The 18283-nt window shown below is 39.0% G+C and overlaps 3 protein-coding genes across 8 annotated transcripts in view; 1 reads left to right on the top strand and 2 right to left on the bottom strand.

The window, feature by feature from the left end:
• Positions 1–4943, top strand: part of rhbdf1 (rhomboid 5 homolog 1) — a 31947-nt gene extending 27004 nt beyond the window's left edge. For all 5 annotated transcript variants that reach the window (XM_023348823.1, XM_023348824.1, XM_023348821.1 and 2 more), the window contains 9 exons: positions 28–102; positions 206–367; positions 448–551; positions 653–716; positions 1746–1840; positions 1916–1991; positions 2080–2180; positions 3905–4058; positions 4130–4943. In XM_023348823.1, coding sequence (XP_023204591.1) covers positions 28–102; positions 206–367; positions 448–551; positions 653–716; positions 1746–1840; positions 1916–1991; positions 2080–2180; positions 3905–4058; positions 4130–4549 — 1251 coding nt within the window. In that variant the 3' untranslated portion in view covers positions 4550–4943. The remainder of the gene's footprint in view (positions 1–27; positions 103–205; positions 368–447; positions 552–652; positions 717–1745; positions 1841–1915; positions 1992–2079; positions 2181–3904; positions 4059–4129) is intronic.
• A 108-nt stretch (positions 4944–5051) lies between these two features.
• On the bottom strand, positions 5052–6552 carry LOC102226079 (serotonin N-acetyltransferase-like). The gene is made up of 3 exons (XM_005809037.3): positions 6276–6552; positions 5890–6044; positions 5052–5794 (listed from the first exon to the last, which is right to left on the bottom strand). The coding sequence occupies exons 1-3, from the start codon at positions 6481–6483 to the stop codon at positions 5489–5491; spliced, it is 669 nt and encodes a 222-aa protein (XP_005809094.2). The 5' UTR covers positions 6484–6552; the 3' UTR covers positions 5052–5488.
• Positions 6553–9832: 3280 nt separating this feature from the next.
• Positions 9833–16011, bottom strand: mgrn1 (mahogunin ring finger 1). Of its 2 annotated transcripts, XM_005809036.2 has the most exons (17): positions 15673–16011; positions 14930–15048; positions 14737–14825; positions 14520–14666; positions 14175–14292; positions 14007–14073; positions 13868–13911; positions 13738–13785; positions 13484–13552; positions 13239–13398; positions 13043–13152; positions 12748–12962; positions 12467–12578; positions 12344–12389; positions 12153–12257; positions 11707–11752; positions 11380–11472 (listed from the first exon to the last, which is right to left on the bottom strand). In XM_005809036.2, the coding sequence occupies exons 1-16, from the start codon at positions 15758–15760 to the stop codon at positions 11712–11714; spliced, it is 1578 nt and encodes a 525-aa protein (XP_005809093.1). In that variant the 5' UTR covers positions 15761–16011; the 3' UTR covers positions 11380–11472; positions 11707–11711. The 2 variants fall into 2 exon arrangements, with proteins under 2 accessions (XP_005809092.1, XP_005809093.1); XM_005809035.2 differs by lacking the exon at positions 11707–11752 and having other exon boundaries at positions 9833–11472.
• Between the last annotated feature and the right edge of the window lie 2272 nt (positions 16012–18283).

Raw genomic sequence — 18283 nt, 5'->3', positions numbered from 1 at the left:
ATCCTGTTCTGTTTAATTTTGATTTAGGTTTTAAGAAACAAAGGAGTCTATGAAAATGTCAAGTTTGTACAGCAGGAGAACTTCTGGATCGGGCCTGGTTCTGTAAGTAACCCTTCCTTCTTCCTAATGTTTTTGTTAAACTGACACATTTCTGCATGCAGGTGTTGGATGTTTTATTTTTTATCTTCATGTGATCCACGTTTAGGAATCCCTGATCCATTTAGGGGCCAAATATTCTCCATGCATGCGACAAGATGAGCAGGTGCACAATCTTATCAGGGAAAAGAAAGCTGTTGAACGCAACTCCGCGTGCTGCGTTCGGAATGATCGCTCTGGCTGTGTTCAGACTTCAGAGGAGGAATGCTCGGTCCGTTTAAAACCATTAAACCTACCTGTCTGCTAAGAAACACTGTGGATTGTTCTGATCCTGTGTTTGCGTCTGTGCAGAGTACTCTAGCTGAGTGGGTGAAGTGGCCGAATCCAATATTCAGCACTCCACAGTTCAATGGTAAAGACAGGCAGTATGGCTCAGTGTGTCATCAGGATCCCGGGTAGGAAACTCGACGAGCCCTTGTTTCATAGCGACATCGTGTGCTTATAGTAGATGAAGCATTTTATGCATCTGTTGTATACGATTTCTCTTTGGCTGCAGGATATGTCTGGAGCCGGCCTCGGTGTCTCCACATGAATGGCCCGATGACATAACAAAGTGGCCTGTGAGTAATTTGAAGCCTCCATCCCAATGTGATTTTGATCCTTATTACAATAAACCTTCACTTTTTCAAGTGGCACTTAATTCACAGTAAAAACAAATCATTAATCAGGGCCGGACTTAGGAGGGCGTGGGCCCCTGGGCTTGAGCCAAGGTGTGCGCCCTACTTAATCATCGTTATACAGTTATATATATATCTATCTATATCTATCTATCTATATATATATATATATATATATATATATATATATATATATATATATATATATATATATATATATATATATATATATATATATATATATATATATATTTGTCCAGTTTTGCCAGAACAAATCAGACATTTTTTCAACAATACCGCCAATTCCTCTTAGCCAGTGATAAAATTAAGGCATTCTAACCTTATTCATTCACAAAAATACAACGCATCTTTCGGGGCCCCTGAAGTGCCGGGGCCCCGGGCTGCAGCCCCGGTAAGCCCATGATAAAATCCGGGCTTGTCATTAATTAAATATTAATTATTTGTATCTTAATATTGTCTTTATTCATTTGAGGCTATGTTACTAATGGGGGAAAAAAATCAAGTATTTGAAATCCTGCAAAAAATAAATAAATAAATTGTCCAAATTAATTGGAGACATTATTTCTGACCATCCAATTAAACAGCTTTAAAAAAAAATATTTCTCTTATTACCCTCAAGGTAATAAGTATATTTTGACAAAATGTGCTGCAGTCTCATAGATTCAAATCCAAAAGAAAATGAAATTATTACAAGAATTTGCTTCAATAAAACTCCCTAACCTTTTTCTCCTTTTTGTTCAACTCAAAACAAAGTTCATTAAAGGACACATTGTTTGAGATGTATACAAACCAAAATAAAAGTAACAATTTTTCATTTTGATGCATTCAGTGGAAAGGGAAAAACCATTAAATCTTTAACCAGATCTAATCAAACAAATATTTTTAACTAGATGTCCAGTTTGGAATAACCCAACTCATTTCTCAGTGGTTGTTCTGTTCTGTTTTTGTTAGATTTGTACCAGGTACAACACAGGGAACCATACCAACCTGCCTCACATAGACTGCACCATCACAGGCCGACCCTGCTGCATCGGAACCAAAGGGAGGTGAGAAACATTCGGACCAATAACACAAACCAGAGAAACTTTTTCACTTACTGACCGCTGCGGTTTTGCTTCAAGGTGTGAAATCACATCCAGGGAATATTGTGACTTCATGAAGGGCTACTTCCACGAGGAGGCTACTCTTTGCTCGCAAGTAAGCAGCTGTGCACATCACATGTTTCAAATCCATGTTTTTTATTAATCACTGGGGGATACTATTGAACATGCTATCCTTTTTTCAGGTGCACTGCATGGATGATGTCTGTGGATTGTTGCCTTTCCTCAACCCAGAGATTCCAGATCAGTTTTATAGGCTCTGGCTTTCTCTTTTCCTGCATGCTGGGTGAGTCACACATGTTGGCGCAATCTTTCAAAAATATTCCGGGATTTTCCTGGCGTGAAACATTACCTGGGAATGGATTTAACTGGACTGTGTAAAAGCACATTTCAAGCTTTTATGTTGTTTTTCTTAATGTTTGATCAAAGCAGTGGGGTATCAAAGATTAAAATAATTGTAAAATGTGCAGAATATAATAGAATGTCTTTCCTATCTTTGTTAAAGTGAAAGTGTTGCTTTGGCAGTGTATTAAAGACAAAAACAAATTAAAATAGTTTGCACCCATATGAAGGATATTAATGCACGTAATGTGTTCAAGGAGCTCAACTCAGGCGCAAGCCGTCGCAGTTTAGTTAAATTAAAATCACAACAGAATATCTGCGTCTACCTGTTGTATAACATTTGTTCACACATGTGGTGAGGAGGAATTTTATTAAAAGATGATAATCTGATTTCATATTCTGCACGAGGAAATTGACTCTGTCTCTTTCCTTAGGTGGAGCATAAACAAGGCATAGCCATATCAAAAGGCAGGAGAGATTATTAGTGGATCTACTAGTTTCTTCCATACAGTTGCTTGTATAATCACCCATACTCCACGAATTTTTTTACATGTTATAACTGTAAACTATTTAAATGTATTAACTGAATTTTTATGGTTGATCCACACAAAGCATGACGTAATTGTGATGGTTTTCAAAATGTTTTACGAAAAACAAAAGCTCTAACTGATTTTCTTCCAGAATTTTTCTGCATTTAGCTTAATCAAGTATCATGTGTCCCTGCTGAGTAAAAGCATTCCTGCAGCATAATACTGCCGCCATCATGCCAGGTTTGATGCTAGGTTTCCTTTTTGCATAAAGTTAGATTTTGGTCTTATTTGAACCGAACGACTTCTTCCAAACATAACTTCTTATTGTGTTTTTTACTAAAACAATAGTTTACTTTTTGCCACTCTGCCATATTTTTTTAATGTACGGGTGATGACTGGCATGTTTTCGGATCCCCTGAGCTTTTTTCCTCAGTCTTCACGATGCCGTTTATTCACTGTTGTTATCTAACGAACCTCTGAGGCCTTCCCAGAACAGCTTTCGACTAAGTGACAGACCAGTACCAAGTAGTGCTCGGCTGTGAATTGGAAAGAAAATCAGTTGACAGTAAAATTTCCAATAAAAGTCATTACAGTTTGTGGTTGAAATGTGACATTTGGCGAAGTTCAAACCATATGAATACTTGTGCTAGAAGAACCCTAAATAAATAATCTTTCAGTATAATAGATCTGGTTTCTGAACTGAAGGGAATAACATAAGGGAAGGAAACTTGTTGTGAACTAAAACGGCTGTTGTTGAGATTCCTCTGTTTATATGTTACACTCCATCTGTTTGCCATATGCCAAAAATATGTGGTTTGATCCAACTGCTCGCTCGCAATAGTATTCTGTTTTGGCATTATCGTGCTAGCTGCAGTCTAAAGCTGTCAGTCAGGCAGAGCAAAGACCTCCCACTTACAGACAACCCACAGTTAAGAAGCTTTGCATCTTCTGTTATTTCTCTCCTGGATAATTAACAAAGTGGCCTCGCTGCGTGAACTCATTAAGCTTCCCTGAGATGGAGAGTGATTTTTGCAGCAGCGCTTCTTCTAGCGCTAAAGGATTATCTTCTCAACACGTGCGGCTTTGTGGAATTTCCATCCCTCACGCGCTTTACTTTTGTCTGCGTCTATCCTCCCAGAATCCTCCATTGCATGGTGTCGGTGGCTTTCCAGATGACCATCCTGAGAGACCTGGAGAAACTGGCTGGCTGGCTGCGCATCTCAATCATTTACATCCTCAGTGGGATCACCGGGAACCTGGCCTCGGCTATCTTCTTACCCTATAGAGCAGAGGTAGCAAAGCTTCTAGTTTGTAGTTTGTTGTTCATCTTGTGTTTTCTAATTCTTCTCTCGCCTTGTCTCAGGTGGGTCCCGCTGGCTCTCAGTTTGGGATCCTGGCCTGCCTGTTTGTGGAGCTCTTCCAGAGCTGGCAGATCCTGGCTCAGCCGTGGAGGGCCTTCATCAAGCTGCTGTGCGTGGTGCTCTTCCTCTTTGCCTTCGGGCTACTGCCCTGGATCGACAACTTCGCCCACATCTGTGGCTTCATCTCCGGCTTCTTCCTGTCCTTCGCCTTCCTGCCCTACATCAGCTTTGGCCGCATGGACCTGTACCGCAAACGCTGCCAGATCATCGTCTTCCTGCTGGTGTTTGTCGGTCTGTTTTCGGGCCTCGTGGTGCTCTTCTACGTCTACCCCATCAAGTGCGACTGGTGCGAACTGATCACCTGCATCCCCTTCACGGACAAATTCTGCGAGAAGTACGACCTCAACGCCCACCTTCATTGAAGTGCGAGCAACGAAGCATGAAGGCATCAGGTCAATCGTTGTGGACTGATCGAGAGGGAGGGGAACATTTCCTCTTTCTCTGTGAACTAAAAGATTATTGTTGTGTTCTTTTACTCTGTCATTATGAATACCTATACTCTTCATCATATGGATTTCCTTTACGTTCCCATTCACAATCATTGTCAGTGCTTTTATTGTCCAGTGAAACAAAGCTAAGGCACTTCAAAAACCCATCAAAGCACCTGGTTTCCCTTTACTTGAGAGGAAGTAATTGGAGAAGCCAAGGCGCTGGTACAGGCTGAAGGATCATATTCAACATTCGCCACAATTATTCAGGCAACCTCAGAACCAGAAGCAGGGACAAAAAATATATATACCTTTGGTGCCTTGTTGATAAATGTACCAACTACTGCCATATTTTTTGTTACATTATGCTGAGCACTCGAATGTTTCCTTTTGTTTATTGCTTCTCGAGAAGTGATTATTGTTTTGAACATGGCGGCGTTTTAGCCGCCCATCTATCCTCATGTAACTGAAATGGTAAAAAGAAAAAAGACAAAAAATGACTCTTAATTAATAAAAAATGTGTGCTACTTTTTCTTAACGCCTGCTGGATGTTGTGTAGTTTATTAAAATCAAACAATGAAACACAACGTTGCTAAAGATTGTGTTGTAATTTAATCAGTTTTTAGGTGTGTTTCTAACAAAGGCCTCCTCACTCGCCACAAACTACAGTGTGATAAATTGAGATAAAAGCTGATGTGCTACTCATGACGAAGAACATGATGTTTGTCGGTAAAAAGCAACAATTTGCCATCTGAATCCACTGTCAGTCCACTCTGTCCACGCAAACCTCAATCCTTTCTCGTTGGGTTAGGTGTGGAGTCCAGTCCAATAGTGCACGGGGTTAGTTACATTGAGTCCAGTGAACGCAGCCGACTAGCAGCCGCTGTTCCGTCGTGCATACACCTGCCCGTTCAGCATGTACTCCATCTCCTGGAACTGCATGCTGGACACGGAGATTTCTGAGGGCCCTTTCTCCTTGAAGCCGGCCTTTAGGTAGAAGGGCACCAGGAAGTCCTCGCAGATGAGCAACGCTCTGCGGAGGCCCGGCATACACCGCAGGTACTGCAGGTAGCGCCACAGCAGGATGGATCCCTTGCCTTGCTGTCGACAGTGGCGGTGCACCGACAGCACGTGGATGTGCACTGTAGGCGTGTCTGGAACGTGTTGGGTCATGGCCTCCTGGATTAGAAAGATTAGATTTCCATCATTGATGAGTTGCAAAAATAAATATTTTTTGTATAGAAATGTTTTTTTTTGTTGTTTTTTTTTAATACCTGTGAAAGCCTTTCCTTGTGCCAGCCGGAGCCAATGATGAAGGCTACCAACTGTCCCTCCTCAAACCAACCCAGAGACAGCTCGGGGCACTGACCCAGAAAATTAAGCACCTCGTCCAGCGTGAGTGGGCACTCGCCAGAGACGGACACAAATGCTGCGAGGCATTTCAGACACTGATTACTATCATCAAGGAGGCAATTAAGATGAAAGGATAGAAAATATGACGTTCTCTCATGTTTAATCTGCTGACACACATCTAGTTTTTCCCCACAGTGTTGAAATTAGAAAATTCCAGCATGTTTTACAAATACATAATCTAAAAAATTACCTTTTTTGGCCATATTTGCAAGCATTCTGTTTACGAATATTGAAAGCACAGACTTACCTTCTTTTTCTATTTCGAACACGCTGATTGCATCCTGTGGGGTGAGATTTCTGAACTCGCTGGCGGGGAGCGTGTGTCGTCTCTGCTGCCGAGGGGTGACCACTCTGACGGGTGTCTTCAGGAAGAAGGGCTTCAGGAAAGGCGAACCGCTCACCTGCTTTGTCATGTTACCCTCGTGAAGAGCAGCTTCACAATTATGTACTATCATTAATTTCCTAATATAGTTTAAACGATGGCCAAATGTCTGATCTCGGTCTGTCCCACACCTGCGTCTGTAATCGCCTAACTTCTCTGAGCAAGATGCTGACCTTTGTGCCTCCTCTGCCGTCCGCTCCTCCTCTTCCTCTTCTTCTTTGAGTCTGATCTGATAATGCAAAGTAGTCGTCTCAAAGAAGGGGAGCTGCCTCTGCACGTGCCTCCAGTCTCTAATAAATCCCCGGATTCTAAATCAGACATATGCTTGATACCTTGGATCTGGATTAAAAAGCTAAAACTAGATGCTGGAATAGTTAAAGCAATAAACTGTTAATCTTCTACATGTGTTTAAAAGGAACTGCTTTATCTGGAGTGTTTCTAGAATTTATTGTAAGTGGATAATAATTTTTAAACATTTACAACTGGGAAACCCTGATTGGGATTATTACATTATATTAAATGAACAGTATGTTGATATTTTTAATATGCAGTAGTGATAAGCAGTGATTGAATCTTGAAAATCTCAAAATTGCTTTTTCTCCTTAACATGCCACTGAACAGGGGAGATGCATCAAAATGTTTATCAAATTTTTTAGCACAGGAAAACAGGAACGTCTATATTTTCTTAAACTTAGTTGTATAAACTGGAAAATGTTGCAGAAGTCATCTAACTTCTGGCAGCTATGAACAGGTGTTTCAGCCCAGGATGTTTGTGTTGAAACAGGCTTTTTTGTGTCAACGCTCGCTTCTCTTTAGGATTAAGGTCCAGGGATTGGGCTGGTTGTTCCACAACGCTAATCTTGTTGAAGCTAAAACCAAGATGTCCCTCGCTTTTTGGAGGGCTTGTGGTCATTTTTTTGGTAAAACACCTATTTCATGGGCATTTCCTTTTTGTTTGAGGATGATTTCCTGAAGTATTCTGAGGTGTATTGTGGCTTGAATCAGGTGTTTGGGGATCCTTGGTCCAACTTACTTGACGCAGAAAGATCAATTTTGCTTTCATCAGTCCCTAAAGTGTTGCGCCACTTCCATTTAGGAAATGTTCTTTGGAACATTGTAACCTCCTCACCACATACGTTTTTCAGCAGTGGGACTTTGTTGTGACTGTCTGCTGAAAGCTTGGCTTCACATTGGGGCCTTTTAACTCTGCCAAATTTGCTCTGTGACTGTCTGTGTTTCCAGGTAACTGGCCCTTTGTTGATCATCCAGGAACTGATCATTGGCTGTGTTTTTACCATTTTGGCTGTTCTCTGATCTAATCAAACAGTTTCCATCTGAAGGCATTTTAACTGATTTCAAATGGACTGACTTTCTGCATTTCTTTGTTTTTGTTGTCTAATCAGCTTGTTATTCTACGAATGCTGATTTCCTGACCTATAACATTTATTTTTTCATAGAAAGAAAATCATTATAACTACGATGAACATTTCTCGGCTTCACCTTTAAAATATTGATGCTTATTTAATGTCTGTTTTCTTACAGAAATGGTGAAATCACAGATTATGTTGCTTGTTTTCAACATGTGTTTATCAATTAATGAGTCAATTATGTACATCCTCGAAATATGTGTCATGCAGGGTCACAAGGTTTTCTATTTATTTACTACATTCATTTGAAATTAATAATATTATTTCTGCTAAAAACAGTGACAAATTTGGTCAGGTGATGTTGGACTATAATTATTTGAACACAGAATATGCTACATCATTTGTGTATTTCAGAGTGGGCATTAGGGGAACGTGACACTGCTGAGTGTTTGGATACACACGTTTCTAGAGATTAAGGGCATGTGGGCTAATTTGCTGGTAGACAAAGAGGTGGGAGATTTGTGTGGATTGCTGTTGGATTGATTTCATGCTTTGAAGAGATTTACCAAGGGCTAATTAAATGGGAAGACACTTGTTTTTACCAGCCTGAGGTGAACCTCAGACCCGTACATACGATTGACAACCTAAAATTGTAAAGCAGCTCCTGAACTCACTCTAAGTTCAAAACAATAATGTTGATGTTTCAGGATAACCTCTGTTCTTTTGTCTTGTGGAAACTAAGCTATAGCCTATTAACTTGCTGTGTTTAGGGTGCTGAAGTATGTTTGAATCTTTTGTGAAGGCAAAATAAAAAAAACTTCTTTGGATTTCAGCACTATAAACACATCGACTGGTTAACCTCAGATTTTGTATATGCAGTTTAACATCCAAGTCTCCATAGCTCAGAGTGTAACAGAAACTAATTTCCTTCTGTACATATGATCATACAAACACAATGCTCTTTTTAGGTTCATGATGATTTTAAACACTTTAAAGCACAAAGTGACTGAACAATCTGAACTTTACACTTATTTGCAAATAAAATATCTTATTGAAAGGATAAAAACAATTGTTAGACTACATATTTTTTTATTTCAAAATATTATAAAGCTTTTTTTAGGTAGTTTGTATACCTTTTAAAGTATAATACAAAAGTTTCATATGATTTCATGGAAGATGTTTCAAAAGTGCTTAAACTTAGAAAACGGAGTCAGGAAAAAGCTGGAAGAATGGATGAATAAACGTGTGATCAAAAAAGGATGGTTTGAAGGATGAGTAATGAACAGATGGATGGACAAACACACAGAGTATACTTTAACCCAATGAATCAGGGGACAGATGGATGGACAGACAGACACAGAGTATACTTTAACCCAATGAATCAGGGGACAAATGTCTGTTAATTAAAACAGGATTATCTGTATGTTCTTTTTCCATACTTATTAATACATGTGAAGCACTTCAAACCAGCATATTATGGCTATAGCATTGCATATGTTCAGTACATACAGTACATTGTAATATCAGCATTGAGGCCAGCCTGTTTTAGTAACCACATATAAAGATATGCACCTCTTCTTATGATGCCTGAATCTTGTGAAGTGAGATTTTATCATTCATAAAATCTCACTTCATCAAAAAAATTTTTTACAGCTTATTAAAGCAATTTTCATAAGTCATTTTACATCATCTATTGTTTGTGCTTTTGATACCTTAGCAGCTTAGCTTGTACACAGAATTTTTGATTTGATATACTTGTTTTAGTTTTATTTGTACCCCAACATTACCTTCCCTCTTTAATTAAAATAAAAATATTTTTTAACATAAGACTTGCATACCTTTATCTTGCTGCATTTACACAGCTTCTTTGACAATAGCAAAGAACCTTTATAGAAGTCCATAATTCACATGAAAGCAGTTTAATTGCACTGAATAAAATTCAGAGGAAGCTGTGCCTGTATGAATGTTTGGTACTCCCCTTTGTTTATAGGTTTAAAGTGACCAACTTAAGTAATCTTAAATAGAAATGATGTGGAGACACAGAAAACATCTGCCTTGTTTTGGTATTGAATCTTTTATTTATTGTTATACACATGCCGCTATACACACAAAGAGAGACGGGTACAGGATTTTACATAGAGCCAAACACCACCTACTGTGGGGTTATCCTGGATACCAGGGCAACAGTGGTCAGAACAGGAAGGCACAGTGTCAAGTTGAAATGGCACAGAAGAGGATAAAAGACAAAAGAAACGGTTAAAAGCAGCGCGAGGTGAGAGCGTCTACTAATTCACATGCAAATGCAAGCCCAATTAATAAAATGCAAACATTTCAGATGTGCTCCTTCTGGTAACACATACACAAAAGTACTCAGACCTAAGTACTTATAATAAATGCATAATTAATACTTGGATTTCACAAAGAAAATCAACAATTCAACTTAGGATTACTTGATGACAATAACTTTTTTTTTCCTGTTGCATGAAGTTTGAAAGAGAAATTAAAGGTTCTGTACATTAGCGCCCTAAAACCTCTGTGCAGTGGAGCCGTTGGATATTGTAGCATTTGTAAGAATGTTGCAAGAAGCAGGCAGCCATATAAATTCAAGGCACATAGATCTAAAACGCATGATGCTACACGTACTGGACCAAGGAAACTAAAGCTGCTGCTGCCACACCAACACGTGACTCCTTGTTTTGCAGCGACATCATAAGCTAACACTTGGGTTGCCACAAAAAGACTCTACCGCTATCAGCCATATCAATGACGGGTAAGCTTGCCTTGCTATTGGCTGTTTGTTCGAGGCTTTAACTACGTCTGAATTAGCCTGTAGCTATTTAAAAAAATGTGCATTTTACCAGAATCTATTTTTGTACTTTAAACATTATATTTTATACATATATAATAAGCAAGAATAGATTTTGAAGTACACATAATTCTTAATTGTATCACATTATCTGAAAAGTAAACCAACATGCTAATACAACCAAAAACACTTCATCATATTCTTTCTCTAAAAGTAATGGATGAACTATTTTGTTGGAGTGCAAAAAAATCAATCAGAAACGGAGACAAAAACAAAAAGTAAAGCTTTCCCGACAAATTAAATCATCTTGGATCAATAATGTTCTGTGTTTCTGATCATTCCAAAACGATTAATACAAACTGCACTTAGAGCTTCTTCTCAAATTAGTGTTAGGATGGTTAGCTTGTAGTTAACTGTGCTTGAAAGCACCACCAAGACAGGTAGTGGAAATCTCTGGAATCTACATTACAAAAATCACTAATCTGTCCAAGACACACAACTGAACACTATAGATGTTAATGAAATGTTTTTTTCAAAGATGAAAACTGAAATATACCAGTCATTGAAAATGAGAGCAAAAACAACTTCGCCTCAGCTCGGTGTTCTCCTTCGAGCCGATGGAATGAACAGTCCTTCGTAATCCTCTCATTTTCTTTAAAGCCTCATATCAACAATCATTAAAACAGAAGCTCAGAGGTGGGCGGGGGGGCTTTTTGGAGGCCTTGTGTGAAAGTGACAAAGGGACAGGATTGTTGTAGTGAGGCAGAGCCGAGTCAGAGTCAGTTGAAATGTTCATCTTCCATATGAAGGCTGCTTGTGGGACACAGGAGAGGCTGGCTGGAGCAGTTTGTGCTCTGACTTTTTAGACTTTCTGTCGAGTCTGACGAACCTGCGACGGAAGACGTGGAAAAGTTAAAAGCAAAATCTCCTGTTAGACTTTCATAAGGTGCAGCGAAGCACAACACCGCATTTAAAACATGCTTACAGCAGCAAATCCGACATATTTTTCTAGCTACAATAGACGTCAGTGAATGTAATCACAGAGAACCACATTTGGTGGGAATAGGTGGAGTCCCCTCTCCCAGTATAACCAGAAGCATAGCAGACAGGAAAGCCTACATACCGCAGTTATTCCTCCATACCAATGGAGCAGGAATCAGGACCTAGAGCTGCAAAGGGGGTGAGGAGGAACACAGAGGTAGGATGGTAGGAAATAGAAGAGGAGTGTTAGGAAACATGCAGAGGTGAGAGCACACAGGTTAGATGCAAAGCACATAGAGAACACAGCCTCAAAGTGTTTAGTTTAAGATCCTGATCTGGGGAGCCAGAATAAAAAAGGTAAAGCCTTATAGAGTAAAAAGCGAGCAAGATGCAGGAGATGGTGTTTTAATGATGGCACTCTGATTTTCTCAGAAGTCCCATCAGAGTACGCTTTTGTCAAGCATATTTTAAAAACATTTTAAAAAATGAAATCACTTTCGTTTCTGTGCGTCTTTCCGACAAAACATTCTCAACCAATTAATTAAAAAAAATATTAAAAATTTTCCTGCTCCACAGAAGGCTTCTCACCAGGCAAAGACAGATCCCCCGCTGGGTCGCTTTCTGCTTTGGTCAAGCTGCAGTGCTCACTGCTGCAGTCCTGCAGGATGTCTCCTCCAGACGGCATTCTGTCCTCTGGATCACACACAATGTCAAACATGCAACAGTGTCTCTTTTTGCTGACGGCCAAATGCAAAAACAAGAAGAAGAAAAAAACTAACCGTCGTCTGGAGAAAGAGATTCCGCCACATCCTCGGTGGCTGTAGCCTGGAAGAAAAGGAGACAAGAGTGGGTGTAAAGCACAGATAAAAATTAAAATAATAATAAAAAAAGAGGCATATTACATCTGTGGGAGCGGGGCTGCTGGAGAGTAGTGTGTGTGGCTGTGCGTCAGACATCTCAGACAGTTTCTCTTCATCCTCCTCCTGGATGGGAGAGGATGGCGATCTCAGGGTGCTGGAAGAAATATGATGATAATTAGACCAAGGCCTAATGAAATAAAATTAAAAAAAACACTTTAGTTGCGTGACTACACTTTCCTTTGAGGAGTGAAAGCATAAAACCATTTTCTGTCTTGATCACAGGCCAAGTTCTGTCCCTGAGGACATTCACGCAGCAGTATTACCTGTCAGGTGACTTGCTGACTTTTCCTTTCTGAAGATTTCCGTCACTTAAATGCTCCGGAGAGCTCAGCTGCCGGCTGTCCCCTCCCAAACTCCCGGAGAAGTTGATTTCGTCATACAGCGGCGCAGAAGGGATGGGGGGAGACACCGACCGCAGACCGTTCAGCGCCTCCAGCAGGGAGATGGGTTCGAAACCAGGCGGGACCGAGTCAGAGCTCTGCAACACGGTTACAGATGGTTAAAGAGGGAGATCTTGGTCAAAGAATAAAAATAAAAAAAACAATAAATAACACCTACTGAGTGCTCATCATGGTCCATAGTTTGAGCCAGAACAGGACTGAAGGACACGGGAGAGAGAGCTCCAGGTTTCTTCCTCACAGCTCTTATCTGCAGCAAGGCTCTAAAGGCTGAGTAAATGTAAAAACACTTATTATAAATTATTGGGCATTATTAATGCACAAACTGATCTAGTTTAGAAAGCAATGCCTCCTACGCAGCCTGCAGATGGGACAGTTGTTGGCCTGATAGCGCAGAGTGTCTGCGCAGGAGTTGCAGAGACACAGGTGTCTGCAAGGCAGGATGAGTGTGTCTCTCAGGTCGGACAGACAGACGACACACTCATTGCTGTTGTCGCTGTTCTCATCGTCAGATGGCTGAGAGGAAAGAAAGAAAGTAATCAAACAAAGCAGAGGTTTTTCAGCACCATCACTGCCGCACACAAAATGCTTCCACGGATACCTTGGTCTCTTGGTTGTTTTTGTTCTCAATCCCGTAGATTTCCTGGAGGAGGTAGCTGACACGGTCCACCTAGACAACACAAGCAGAAGAAATCTGATGGTTCTGGCTACGGAGACATGCCACAAAGGATTCGCTGCCTTAAACATCTCAAAAATTGAGTTTCTGAGAAACAGAGCTTTGGGTTTTTAATAATTTAAACTAGCTTTCCACTCATATTCTAACTTATTAATGTAAAATAATAATGTTAAACGTACGATTTGCTTCTGCTTCAGAGGCTTGACGGAGAAACTGCCGTCAACATGCTGTAAGACAAAAAAACCTTTTAGCTCACATGAAAGCTCCATTCACTTTTCTCATATGTATGTTTTTTGGTTTTACACCTACTCTTTCAAATGCTGCCAAAAGCACATGAGCATGTCCAAGACAATCTAGAAAAATAACCAAATAAGGCGTAATTAGCAACTAAAACATTTGGTGTTGATAGACCAGAACAGATCAGCTTTACAAAGCCTTGATGACCCACCATCTCCTTCATCGACCACAGCTTGGATTACCATAGGAAACACTCCTCGGTCCAAATCAAAGTTTAGCTGCAAAACAACATTTTGCACACGTTAACTGAAGCAGTTGACACATTAAAGAAAAAGCATCTTTATGTGAAGTGGGATCGTGTCGCAAACTCCAAACCTACATCTTCCTCTTTCCACTCGCTGAAATCTATTTTGAAGGACGGCATGGAGAACTGCTGGCTCACCCCACGCTTGTAGTGCACTGTCTCAGAGACCATGGTTGGATCTTTTGGGCTGTACCTGCACACACAACATCACCTCATAAAATGTCTTTCCAGAGTAAACACCCCCCACCCATTGTAGTGGGTGGGGGGTGTTTAAAAATCCACCTATGAATAAATGTATAAATGATGTTACGTAGAATTTGACATCATCATAAATAAATAGTCAAAACATTTTTTTCAGGTTCTTGCTGTTAGTTTTAGACAATGTCATGTGAATTAAAAGTTATACGATGTAATTCCTACATAGCCATCCCATTGGAGAACTCCTCAAACGCCTGGCAGTAGAGCGTTATGGCGACCCTGGCATCAGCATCAAAGGTAAACTCCACGCCGTACTGGACCTTGGGTTTCCCGCCATCCTCCACCGAAGTGTCCGAGTCGTCTTTGTACCTAGACACGAGTGGTTTGACGGTCATTAACAGAAAATCTGTTCTCATGTTGGGATTCTTATAATCCTTACCTCACTAAACGCAGAGAGTCCTTCCGTATGTTAACCAGACTCCTCAAGGTTTTCACTGGTTCATGGGGTGCAGGTGTCACATATGGAAACTAGAAAAATAACCCCAAAATGAACGTTTGAATCGAATGACAACTACTAAAGTCTTATAAAGACACAATCCTGAAATCAGATTTAAACAAATGTGAGATTTTACCTGCACTGGCCTATTTCCAAGAAAATTCAGGTCCATGTTTTCCCCAAAGAGGTAGCCCTCTGGATGTGGAGTATCAAATTTCTCTCCTCCCATGAAGAAATGGCTGGCGAAGTAATTCCCTGGAGAAGAAAGAGAAAAACTAATAACTAAATTACTGCCAATATGACAAGAAAGCATTGTTCTTAACAGGATAAAGAGGCTCATAAATTCTGATACTGCACAGGTGGAGGTACAGTAAAGAGGACAATATTTAACTTTTTCGCACCTGTACACAAAACATTTATTTAAAACAGCACCTTATAATTTAACAGAGAAAATAAAAATGTTATACAATTTTAAAAAGTTTGTTAAATTTAACATCAAAATACTGAGTCCCCTTAGTTTTAACATGATCATTTTCATTTGCTTAATTGTTTTAGGTCACGTAATGACACATATAGCAATAAATATAATCATTACAACGTGATCTGACGGCTTCACTGTAGGATAGGTGGTTTTACCGTAACACACCTAGGTCATTTACTTTCAACACGTGATATCGTGTCAGAAAACATTAACTTGTTTCCAGGATGGCACGTCCAATATTTAAAAAAAACTGTCGTTATGTATGTATATAGCTGAGAATCAACCGTGTAAAAGACGCTACGAAACCGAAGGATCAGAAAACCTATCCATTTTCCCAGAGTTTCTTTACCAAAAAGAAAAAAGTCGTGTTTACTAATGAGAAACTGCAAATCAATTACCAGATTTCGGGGGAAATCGATAGGCCGAATTTGCCTGGATATCGATGTCTTCAACACCAGCAATCCTACGACTCAGGATGGACCCCATCTTCCTCTTAGCTACGGTTAGCTGCTAGCTAACGGCACGACGGAAGCTCGGATTAGCTATGACTCGAGCCAAGACAGGTGTCCAGACGAATAAAACCTCCACCAAAAGGAAAAGCTGTCGTCAATTCGGCATTTCTCACGATATGTTTTGTTGGTGACGGAGTTGAGAAAATGAAAAAAAGCTAAGGGCGAGCTGTTGTTGTTGCCACCGACGTAACGACGTAGTAGGTACTCGATCTGATTGGCTGTCTGGCAGCTAGTTCGGGAAGAGAGAGCGTTCGCTTTGTTACAGGGAACCAGCCGGTGTTCTGACTATTTTTGCTACCTCTTCAGATTTTCCTACCGTAGCACGGATAGATGTCCATCTGTTGGCGCTACGCGTCTAAAAGTTCTACCTTCGTGTTTACGAACCGAAAACTATAGCGGATTGTGTTAATGTTAAGTATTATCATTGTATAGCGATCTTTGAGTGACGAGACCGAAGTGGAAGTTTAGGAGTTCCGCTTAGCACAGCGCTGGAACAATTTATATACACGACAAAACCACAAAAATATCACTTCCTTCATAAGAATATCCTATCCATTTAAAATGAAAAGCTGTCGCAGATGTTTGCCCAAATCCTTTTATGACAATAGCCTACCTTTTAAAAATATACTGCTCAAAAAAATAAAGGGAACACTTTAAGTGTTAAACACCTGTTTAAGTGTTCCCTTTATTTTTTTGAGCAGTGTATTTTAAATACAGAGGTGTTTGTAAGAATGAAAGGGTATCAGACGGGTGAAAGAGGTTTTTATTGAAATGAAATAAAACACAGACATCTACAAATACAGACACTGTACACCTGTAAAACCTGCCCAACTGCAAAGAAACACTACAAATCTAAACCTCTAATAAAACTCATGTTCATAGCACTATATATTTTATTCCTAATCTATCCCTAATATATTTTACATTTATTTTTTATAATGTAGGACTGAAGATTATTTACTTTTTTTTTAAGTTTTCAAATGTAAATTTTTCTAAGAACTAATACAGTTTTAGAAAAAATTAGAGAAAACCTAAAACTATGCGAGGGATAAATTTGCTTTTTATATTTTCAAAGCTTACCATGGAATGACATGGAATGAACAATAAAGTTTAGTAAAATAACATTTTCTTTATCTTTGATTAATTTTTGCTAATATAAGTCAACAGATCTTAATTAAATGTTCAGCTTGGATTTAATTTAAATGCAAACCATGAGCCTCTTGTCATTTTGATGTTTATGAACTAAATAAAATGTATTTACTGGTCAGAATCCAGAACTGTTCAGATCATTACCAACTTCAACTGTGATCTCTACAGAAACAGAGACGCTCAGCCTTCAGTGGAACCACCAGTCAGATTTACTTTTCTGTCGAAAAAAATCATCTAGTTTCAACCATATTTATTATCTTTCAAGTCCCTTACGTAACTATGAACCATTTACTTAAAGAAAGTTGTAAAATTGCAAAATAAAAACAGAATTTTCCTCCACTTTTCAATTTTCTCTAATGTGTTTAGAAAAAAAAAATCAACTTAAAATAGCAGTGAAGCTGAACTGATAATGTGCAGTGGTTGCATAAAACAACAGGTGTTGCTGGTGTGTTTTCAGAGAAGAAAAGCAACACATGGAAAACATTTAAAACCCATTACATGAGAGTCGTAAACTGTCATGTAACAGAAGCATTCTGATTGTTGGTTCAATACAAACACAAGTTTCAGACAAAATAGGACGATTTCTGAATAAAAAGCTCCCTTTCCATCAATTTTCCGCAGGTAAATCTGTAAATGTAACCATCAAAAGCCAAATAACAAACACATATGATATTTTAAAACTCAAAATGCACATTTCACTTAACGACGACCCAGAAGAAGAGCTGTTGAATATAGTCATTTCCAAAGATGAGATTATCTTATTCATTTTGCAACATTTTTCTGTTGGATAATAAATTAAGGGACAAAAAAAAAAAATCTGAAGCACATGGGAATCGGTCTTAAAATATACGTTTAAATGTAGTTAAACATAAAGGTGAAAGTAAAAAATTTTATATTTAAAATGACTCTACAAATACCTGATACATATTAAATAAATACATAATATTGTAGTTCCCCAGGTAGAAGATAAAAATAAGTAAACAGCACAGGATTCAGACAAACCCTTTTACAGATATCAAAATAACTTAAACACAATTTGTTTTGCTCAAAATAGCTAAAAAGTAAAATTTCCTATGCTTAATTAATTAATATGACTATAATAAATATCTGACACTAAACACACTAAACACATATTTTTCCAATTTAGTTTTAAAACAGGTAGATCTTTTTTGCACAATGGTTCTGTTTCAAGATTATTTATTTATTTAGATTTGCAATAGCTGATTTGATATTGCGCTTCTCATGGATTACCACTAGAGGGCTCTAACGCTGGTCTCACTGCCTAGAATCTTCTGGCAAACACTGTTAATGTCGCTTCTTGCCATTTTAATTATTTGTATTAAAGCTT

The sequence above is a fragment of the Xiphophorus maculatus genome, chromosome 16 (genome assembly GCF_002775205.1).
Source record: "Xiphophorus maculatus strain JP 163 A chromosome 16, X_maculatus-5.0-male, whole genome shotgun sequence".
NCBI classification, from domain to species: domain Eukaryota; kingdom Metazoa; phylum Chordata; class Actinopteri; order Cyprinodontiformes; family Poeciliidae; genus Xiphophorus; species Xiphophorus maculatus.
The sequence above is the reverse complement of the archived record's forward strand: the minus strand, read 5'-3'. Positions and strand labels throughout refer to the sequence as shown.

Bases quoted from the DNA above. Each gene is read 5' to 3' on its own strand.
- LOC102226079 (XM_005809037.3), bottom strand. From the start codon at position 6,483: ATGATAGTACATAATTGTGAAGCTGCTCTTCACGAGGGTAACATGACA. The intron at 6,045-6,275 runs GTAAGTCTGTGC...AATGCCTCGCAG, and splicing joins GTTCGAAATAGAAAAAGAAG to CATTTGTGTCCGTCTCTGGC. The intron at 5,795-5,889 runs GTATTAAAAAAA...TTTCTAATCCAG, and splicing joins ACAAGGAAAGGCTTTCACAG to GAGGCCATGACCCAACACGT.
- mgrn1 (XM_005809035.2), bottom strand. From the start codon at position 15,760: ATGGGGTCCATCCTGAGTCGTAGGATTGCTGGTGTTGAAGACATCGAT. The intron at 13,399-13,483 runs GTATCCGTGGAA...CTTTCCTCTCAG, and splicing joins AAAACAACCAAGAGACCAAG to CCATCTGACGATGAGAACAG. The intron at 12,579-12,747 runs GTAATACTGCTG...TATTTCTTCCAG, and splicing joins GTCAGCAAGTCACCTGACAG to CACCCTGAGATCGCCATCCT.